Source organism: Antechinus flavipes, chromosome 2 (genome assembly GCF_016432865.1).
Source record: "Antechinus flavipes isolate AdamAnt ecotype Samford, QLD, Australia chromosome 2, AdamAnt_v2, whole genome shotgun sequence".
Classification (NCBI taxonomy): Eukaryota; Metazoa; Chordata; class Mammalia; order Dasyuromorphia; family Dasyuridae; genus Antechinus; species Antechinus flavipes.
The window spans coordinates 618,501,684-618,511,782 of NC_067399.1; the positions used below are offsets into that span (position 1 = coordinate 618,501,684).

At 36.0% G+C, this 10,099-nt stretch overlaps 1 protein-coding gene across 1 annotated transcript in view; it reads left to right on the top strand.

The window, feature by feature from the left end:
* The window catches only part of VSTM4 (V-set and transmembrane domain containing 4), a 150,051-nt gene extending 142,606 nt beyond the window's left edge, over positions 1-7,445 (top strand). Inside the window, exon 8 of the mRNA XM_051981892.1 lies at positions 5,480-7,445. Coding sequence (XP_051837852.1) covers positions 5,480-5,605 — 126 coding nt within the window. The 3' untranslated portion in view covers positions 5,606-7,445. The remainder of the gene's footprint in view (positions 1-5,479) is intronic.
* Positions 7,446-10,099: the final 2,654 nt, after the last annotated feature.

A 10,099-nucleotide genomic window follows, 5' to 3' on the forward strand; every position in this document is an offset into this window, starting at 1 on the left:
ATCTGTTTATAAATGTCTTATTCACTAACTCATCAGCTAAGTGGCACAGCAAAGTGATTGAAATCAGGAACACTCATCTTCCTGAGTTCAAATCCAGCCTTAGATATTTCCTAGCTGTGTAATCCTGAGCAAGCCACTTAACCTTGTTTGCCTCAGTTTGCTTATCTGTAAGATGAGCTGGAGAAGGAAATGGCAAACTACCCCAGTATCTTTACCAAGAAAATCTCAAATGAAGTCACAAAAAGTTGGGCATGACTCAAAGTAGCTCTTAAATTATCTAACCTGATAATTGAATTAAGCTGAGAAACTGGCATTCTGAATGTCATGGATGGGGTGAGGTCAAAACTCATGGTAGCTCCTAGTCATCTCTACTGGGATCAGTTTATCTACCTGTCTATCTATCTATCTGCCTGTCTACCTACCCATCTATCTTTTACTTAGATTGATCGATGGATGAAAATGACACTTTACCATCATAAAATCTAGCTTAGTCTTACCTTCAATAATATCCATTAGAGCAGATGTATCAAACACTTAGCCAATGGTCATCAAAACTGTCCAGGGCTTCTGGAACCAAATTAAAATGTAATTGGAAAATATTTAACAAAATAAATATTTTTTTGTTGTTTTTAAGTCATTTCAATAGTATCTGACTCTTTGTGATCCCATTTGGTGTTTTCTTGACAAAAGATACTGAAGAAGTTTGCCATTTCCTTTTTCAGCTCATTTTATAGATGAGAAAACTAAGGCAAACAGGCTTAAGGGACATGCCCAGGGTCATACAGTCAAGTTTATGACATAAATAAGGTTAATTTATGGTTTTCTAAGCCAATAAGTGACTTCAAGGACCATTTGGCATTAGTATCCTAGACTGTAGAGCTTAGTGTGGTAGTAGGTGAAGGGGGGATAATAGCCTTTCCATTAGATCGCCTTCATAATTGACCCATTACTTTCTCTTTCTTAACTCTTGCTTTAATCGATAATTCAGTATATAGTTCAGATTCATTTGTTTGGCAATGGTTCTCAGTAAATGACATCTCAATTGGTACAAATCTTCCACTGACAAAATAATAATGAAAAAGGAGGAAAGTGGGTGAAAGGCAGTGAAGTAACTCTATTGTCTTTCATTGGCCATTAGGAATGTATTTTCAGTTAACCATGCTAGGAAAATGTAATTAAACACATGGCTGATAACCATAGCCGCGGGTGCCGATCAGAAAAATGATTGCTGCTTCCAAGATTCCGGGGATTGTTATTACACATCTTTTGCTGGAAACTGTATGCACTTCACAACTGTGAACCTCCTGTGAGCTTCCTCATATTTTCAATCAAATTATTACACACTAGAAATATGCATAAGGGAAATTATTCTACGCACTTTATGGTATGTTGTTGCTGGTAGCGGTAATTGAAGTACCTTTCCCACTTATGAAAGTACTAATTTTATTTGTTTTTATTGCTTTTCCAGATGCAATTATTTATTTAGTGTGCTTTGGCTTTATTAAATTATGTTTACTATAGGAACATCATAAAAATGTATGAAAACAACACATCAGCCCAGCTAGCCCAGTGACCTGTATTGAGAAATCTAGTGTTATTTTTCATATCCCAACATAATGGAATAATGTAAGAATAAACAGATACTCTCCACTACAAAACAATGCAATTTCCATGTAATAGAATAAAACACCTGGACAATATGATTTCATAAATCTTGGCTCTAAAATTTACATGAGTTGGGTGTTAGGTGGTTATTTTAGGACACATGGTATTTCTAAATGGAATCATTATAATATCAGATGTAATTAACCCAAAAAGCAGTCAGTAAACAGGTTTTAGTTGGTGAGTGAGAAATGGAAAATAGTTTTAATAACAAAAGGCAAGCAGAGGAGGGAAAAGAAAGAGTAATGGTTCTATCCTGTGAAGTTTTGGAACTTTACAACTGTAGAATGGCTGGTTGAATGGAGAAAACCTTGGTGTTGTTCCCTAAGCCCTCAATTGCTATGTATAGGAGCTTCATTCAGTTACCCAGCTGGCATTCTGATACACAGTTTGCTCTATATTCTCACTACAAGGAGAGAGCTGAAAGCTTTTAGTCCTTAAGGGGGTTTGATTTTAGTACTTAAAAAAAAAAAAAAACTTCACAGAATGGATTCCTGATGTCCTACAATTCAATGAAAACATAGAGGCTTGTTGAGGATGTAAGGGCCTCTTGAGGTGTTTTGAATTTTAGCAAGAACACCAAGCTAGATGAACATGAGCCAGAGAATGACAGTGTCTTAGAAACAAGAAAAACAAAAAGCTAAACCAGTCATTACATTCATGTAGACCAGCCCCAACCTCCACCTCCATTCCTGGAGTGCAATCTCTCTCCATATCTCCCTTTCTCAGAGTCCCTGAATATGAGAGATAGAAAGGATCTTGGGGGTCAGCTAGAACCATCCTTACTCCAAGGAATTCTCACTTTAATATACTTGACAAGTATGTGTCCTAGCTTCTACTTTTGAAGACTTTCAAGGAAGGGACTTTTGGGGGAAGCATCCCATTCCATTTTTTGATAGTTCTAATTGCTCAGAGGCTGCCATGAACTGCAATGGATAGAATGCTGAGCTTCTATGAACTGCAATGGATAGAATGTTAAGCCTAGGATCAGAAAAATCTGAATTCAAAAATAGTTTTAGACACTAGCTATGTGACCTTGGGCAAATCACTTAATCCTGTTCGCTTCAGGAGGCAAGCAAACCTTAATCTTTAGCTTTATGTAAAATAATAACAAACATGCTCAAACTCTTAACTGGAAGAATCTGTCCATCAGTCAACAAACATTTATTAGACAATTACCATGTACCAGACATGGTGATAAGCATTAGGGATGCAAAGAAAGGTAAAAAGGCATGGCCCTCAAGAAACCTACATTTAATGAGAGGGGACAACATTCAAATATCTATGCATAAACGAAATACATAAATGCATACTATTATGTGCACATGTGTATTTATATATGCCATAACATGAATGTGAGTGTATATATATATATGATTTCAATTATTTTGCTGTATCCAACTCTCTGTGACTCCCTTTTTGTGGTTTTCTTAGCAAAGCTAGAGGAATTGGCCATTTCCTTCTCTATCTTACTTCATAGCTGAGGAAACTAAGGCAAATAGGATTAAGCAACTCACTCAGAGTTATACAGCTAATAAGTGTTTGAGGCTGAGTTTGAATTCATGAAGATGAGTCTTCTTGAGTCCAGGTCTAATGGTCTATGCACTGTGACACCTTTCTGTCAAAAACACATAATTATCTAGATTGAATTAGTTTCTTAAAACTAGAAAAAAAAGGTTTCTTAAACTTTTTCCACTATTAACTACTTTTTACTGGAGAAATTTTTGTGACCCTGGGTATATAGATATATAAAGTATGTATACAAATCGAAAATATACTGATAATAAATCACAATTTTGTGATATCCACATTCTGTTATATCACCCCATATGGGTTTATGACTCACAGTTAGGAAGCTTTGAACTAGATGATCTTTAAGGTCATTTCCAACTCTAAGACTGTACAATTCCCAAAACAAAACCAAATGACTTATTCAGGATCAAATGAAATATATGTTGAATGTGATTTAAGAGGAAAGTCAGTAGCAACAGGAAAGATGGAGAAAAGCCTCCTGTAGAAAGTGGAATTTGAACTGAATCTTAAGGGAATTCAAAGAGAAGGAAAGTATTCCTGGCATGGGAGCAGCAAGTAAAAAGACTGTAATTGGTAGACTAAGTGCACTGTGTAAGGAACACCAAATAGGTCAGTATGGCTGAATCTTAGGATCAGCTTGGGTGAGCTTCAAATACCAACAGAGGATTTTGTTCTTTTTTTCCTAGCAGTAATAGGAAGCCACTGGAATTCAATGAGAGAGGGTGACATGACCTTGTCCTTGAAAAAATCACTTTGACAGCTGGGTAGAAGACAGATTGGAATGGGACAACATTTATTTACTATAGCTTTGGAATCATTTTTGGTGCTAATCTAGCTGCAACCCATTCTGTGTATCACCAATGATGGCAAGTTGTATCCCCTGAGGGTTATTTTAACCTTTGGAAATATCCCAAAGTCATTTGGATAATTAATTGCCTGAGATAGTGAATCAGGTGCTGGGGCCATTTTGGGTGAATGGCTCACCAAGTGGTCCTGAACTAGAAGATTCAGAAGAGGAGATTTGGTCTTTCCTTGGATATGGAATCAGCATTGTTGCCTTCTTGGAACACATGGGAAACTTTAAAGATCATGTAGCTTCGAATTCATTCCTCATGATTTGATCTGCCTGGACCAAGATGATGAAGTCAAGTGAGACAGGGAGGCTGATCTCAGCTCAGTAGAAAGAAAAATCCTGCAGCTCTAAGAGGTATCCTGTCATGGAATGGGGAGTCAGTGAGCTCCCTGCTAGTAGAAGAATTCAAGAAGTTAGTCATTTATCAGGGATGTTATCAGAAAATCAGAGGGAAGAAGTGAAAAGAACTAGATCTCCAGCTCCCAAAGTTGGGATCAGACCCCAGCTCTGCTAGTTGTATGGCTTCTGGGCCAAATCTCATAACTTTCTAAGCCTCATTGTCTTATCATAAAATGCGGATAGCATTTGGTCTGTCTCCTTCACAGGATTTTTTGGCGAATATGCTTTGTAAATTATGAAACAGTCTATAAATATACCATTACAATATTGGGGAAAAATTCCAACAAAATTAAATAAAATTATGAAACGTGCTGCTAACTTTAAAGTGTTATATGTGTTTGTAAAGTGTTATATAAATGTCATTATCACTACCACTGTCATCGTCACTATCCTAAGCAGGGTGAGAAGTTGAACTAGATGATCTTACAGAGGTCCTTTCTAGTAGGGTCTTTTCTAATTCTAAGATTCTGTAATTCCTAAGACAAAACTAAACTGCTCCATCATTTAGAATCAAATCAAATAATATTTGTAAAACATTTAGCACAATGTTTGGCAAATAGTAGGCACTAAATAAATGTTTATTTTCTCCCTACGTTCATTCATGGAGGCAAGGCTTATATATGGAATGAAAGTATAAAACAAGACAAAACAACTGCCTGTACAAGTATTTTAAGGGTTAAGAAGTTTTGATCAGTTTGACTTGTGACCAACTTATGGGCTTCCAAGGACCAGCGTGTTTTCTTGTTATATGTCCAGATGTTGGGTAGTCAGCTGGTTAGATGCCAGATCATTTACTCCCATCAATTTTTCTGGAATTGTGACTGCTGATATTTGCATAATAAACTAGCTTCACTTTTTTGTCAAAGGTATTAAGAAGAGGTTAAAGACCTCTAAATACAAAACTCCTCTCCCTTTCTCACCACTTACCCCCATGTCCCCACTTTTCAGGGTAAGGGAGATCTCTTCGGGTGATGGTACACTATCCAAAAGAAAGCAGTCATCTGTAACTCTGTTGTTGTTCTTGTCTTGCAGCCAAAAATCACGGAGGAAAGCTTAACATATGCTGAACTGGAGCTGATTAAACCCCACCAGGCATCCAAGGGCCTCCCCACCAGCACAGTCTATGCCCAGATCCTTTTTGAGGAGAACAAGATGTAAACCTGCCTCCCAGCATCTGCCTCCCAGGGCTTTTCTCAGTGTCCTATTTAATACTCATCAGGCCCGTTATTTATGAAACCTCAGAAACAAAGTCCTTATTTTTGTACTTTTTACTTTTACACTTCTGTGTTGTTGTGGGGCCTTTTCTTCAGTAACATCCCTGGTGTTTAAAGGAGGCACAGAGTTGTCTCCTGACAAAGACACAGAAATCCCAGCCTTCAGTCTCTTCTCTAAAGGAATCCATGAGGGATTTGTCTATTTTCTTTCTTTCTTTTTCTTCCTCCTAATTTCCCTCCCTCCCTCCTTCCTTCCTTTTTCTTTTTTCCTTGTTTCCTGTCTTCCTTCTTTCCTCTTTCTTTTTTTTCTTCCTCCCTTCTTTTTTCTTTTCTTTCTTTCATCCATCCTTTTCTTTCTTCTTTCATTCTTACTTCCTTTTTATTTCTTTTTTCATTTCTTTTCTTTTTCTTCTTTCCTGCTTTCTTTCTTCCTTCCTTTATTTTTCTCTTTCTTTCTTTCCTTCATTACTTTTTCTTCCTCCTTTCCTTCCTTCCTTCCTTCCTCCTATCAGGACTTTATCTGACTCACTTCTCAAATTCCAGAGCAATAGAAAATAGTTTTCTGCTCAGACAGACCTCCTAAAGTCTCCTCTTTCACAGGACTTTGTTTGAAACCTAGAGAATGTATTTTTTACTCTTCCTGTACTGATGATATCAAACTTATAACATATAGCTAGAGGAAAATGCCATTATAGAGGAATGTGTATGATGGTAGCTGTCATAATTGGTTTCCAAAGGACCAGAATCATATGGAGAGAGCACCTAGAAGCTAAAAATCCATTTGTAAGCTTTTTTTTTTTTTTTGGCTGCTTACTAATTCCCTTGATTATAAGATCCCAGGGACTCCAGTGGATAAACCCCTGAGTTGGGAGTGGGCTTAGAGTAGAATAAGTTTCATTCCCAAACTGACTGTGAACTTTGGTTCTTCGTGGTGTTTCTATCTTTTCTATATGCAAAATGAAGATGAAGCAGCATGTTATGGCAAACAGAAATCAGACCTTCGAGTCTGGAACACCTGAATTCAAGGCTACCTCCAATGCATATTAGCTAGCTGTGTGATCTTGGGCAAATCACTTTAATTTCTGAATTCTCTCAGAACACTAATCTGACCATAAGTTACAGGGGAGTTGCTGATATGCATTGGTGGAGACAATTTTTATACCTGGAGATCCCTACTCTGATGAAATATCTTTGGATACCCTCCACCCCAAACCAATATTGTGAGGTCAAATGAGGTAATATTGGTATAGGCAATGGAGCTCTATGGTTGAGACAATCTATGTGAGTATACAGCATAATTATGTATTAGCTATGCCCCCCAACATACGTCATTACTGCCATTTTCTCTTGATACTTTGGGAGGATGCTTCCCTTTTCAGCTGTGGAATACAATCAACATTGATTGGGGACATAAACTGAAATAATTTAATGTGTAAAATTCTTCTGACCATCTTCCACAAATGAAAGAACAAGACACTGAAACCCACCTGGCCAAGCTATCTTAGAGAAATACTTCATGGAGTGCTAAAGGGGTTTCTGGACCTGACACCATCACCCCTCTGCACAGAAAGAGGAAAAAGCATAGACCTGTAACTTGTCAATCAGATCCAAGATTTTCAACAGCAGGATTATTTTGCATAAACTGAATTCCTAATGTGATCTTTTCTGATGTGTTTGATTGTTGTGAGGGATTGTTGAATGAACATTATGCAAGTTTGGGGATGGGAGCTACATCATGAAACATGTATATAATGTAAATAATATATTTTAAAGTCTCCTCTGGATTTTGGTTCTGACTCATTCCCTCAATAGCTAAATAGCCTGGGAAAGGAAAATAGCCTATTCTTTAGCCTATCCACCACATACAGCCCTTGTGAGAATAAAATGAAAACACAAAACATGAAATTTGAAAGAACTGAGAATGTTTATCCTAGAAAGAGATGATTAAGCAATGGCATGATAGCTACCTTCAAGATATAAAAGGCTTTCATCTGCAGGCAGCATTTGATTTGTTTTATTTGGCCTCAAAATACAAAACCAGGGCCATAGATGGAAGACACAATTTAGGTTTTATACCCGAAATAAAAACAAAAACAACAATCAAAACTGTGCATACATAGATTGATTCAAGAACTTATGGGTTCCCTCTCCTTTTTCAGAGGCTGCATGACCACTTATAAGCTGTGCTTATAATGAGGATTAATATTATGCACTGGTTCTGCTAGATAATTCTGAGTTTTCTTTGGATTCTCTGATTCTGAGATTCAATCAAGTTCTAATTAAACAGAAGGGACTGTAATGTTCACTTCCTCTCTCTACACTCAGGTAAAGGAACATATTCAATAAAAATGGTCCCACACAGTGTGTTTATCTTCAGAATTGGCATTTCCTCTTCAACAAAGCAAGTTAATGCCAGTGAGTGACATCTTTGTTCTATCAGAAAAACTGGGGGGGGGGGGGAGGAAATGGTTATCAGCCAAATGTAGGGAAGTAAATAAAGTGATTGGGAGCTTGAGAGAAGAGGTTAGAAACAGCAGGGCTTAAGCTTGGAAATGTAGAAGAGAAGAATCAAAGAAATGGTAAACATCAGGAAGAAAGCCCAGCTGAAGATAACTGAAATTAGTATGCATTTGTAATGAAATGAAGATTTGATTTTGATATAACATAGCAGACAAGTTTTGGGGAAATGTTCCAATTACAAAAGCATTATAAATCATGGTACCAAAACCTCTCCATGGCACTCCTTCATTTATATAAGTATACAATTTTGTGGTTTCCCATTGTCTTTGAAGAACCAAAACAGTTGCACTATGAGGTTCAATTCAGCTTGATATCATTGTGTAAAAGCCAACTTCCTTCAAAAAAGCAAGTGAAGGCCTTGCAGCCATCTGCAAAAGACAGATCCAAAGCTGTCAAGACTGAAGCAGGATGGGGAGGAATCTGAGGCAGATGGATTTACTTGTGATTTTTTCAAATATTTAAAAAGTAATTAACACAACAAAATCTCAAAAATTGAAAAAGGAAGCATTATTCCAAATTCCTTTTATAATACAGTCTTAATTCCTGAACCAGAAAAGCATAAAATCAAGAATTATAGAATATCACTAATGGATATTAATGCAAAATATGCATTCAAGAAATTAAGACAAAGTCAGCTTTATATTAAATATATAAAGGATGGTTCAACATTAGAAAATGTATATATATTTATTTGATCACATTAAAAATGAAAGCAACAATTTAAAATTTTTCATCATATCTACAGTCAAAAGCTATAATTATTTTATTATTAGATAGTTTCCCAATAAAGAGAGGAGTAAAGAAAAAACCACCTTCCTCTCCAATATTAGATGGTATACTTCTAAAAGTGCTCGTGGCAGCAATATGACCCCTGGAATAAAGTAAAGGAATAAGCATTGATTAAAAAAAAAAAAGAATTATTCCTATTTATTTTCTAAAATCATTAGAAAATCCCAAAAAATTAGCTAATAAATGAAATGGTAAGATAAAAACTAAATCCACAAATCATCAGGATTTCTATATATCAATAACAAAATTCATGAAGAAACAAAAGGGAAATTCTACTGGAAATTACAACAAAATGCATAAAAATCTGTTAGTCAATCTTCAAAGACATACTCAAAACATGCATTTGATTATAAAATATTCTTTAAAGAAATCAAGAATAACAAATACTTGAAGGTAACTTGTTGCTTGTGACTGGGTTGCAACAAAAGGATAAAAATTATATCTAAATTAATTTACAGATTTATATCAATTAACTTACTGAGTTATTTATAGAAGTTGACAATTAAAAAAAACTTATATGAAGAGATAAAAAGAATCTTAAGAGAAATGATGAAAAAATGGAAACAAAAGCATAACATGAATAGATCTCAACTTACAGTATTCATCAAAACTCTTTGGTAAAAAAGTAGATCCATGGAGAATTTAAGTAAAAATCAGAATCAAATGAGATAACACTTGTTAAGAGCTTACACAGTGCCTGACAATAGTAAGTGCTTAACAAATGTTCCTGAGATGAACTGTCAATTGTACAAATAATAAACAAAAGCCTTTTCTTCCTTCTGGCCATTTCTTTTCTAAATTATGTTGTGATTCTAGAATGGAGACAGGAGATACAGCCATCTTTAAAGCTATGATCCCAATTTCCAGGAGACCAAAGGTGATCTTAAGTACAGGCTTTAGAGATATTTATTCAGAACTAGCAAATGACTGTCCCCCAGTCCTCTGTCCTGGTGAGATCACACCTGGAGAATGATGTTCAATTTGGGTACCACGTTTTAAGATGAGCACTGGTAAGCTAGAACATAACAGAGACAGGGAGGAAGGGAAGGGAATGATATTTATATAGCACCTACTATATACTAGATACTGAGCTAAGTGCTTTGCAAATATTATTTCATTTGATCTTCAC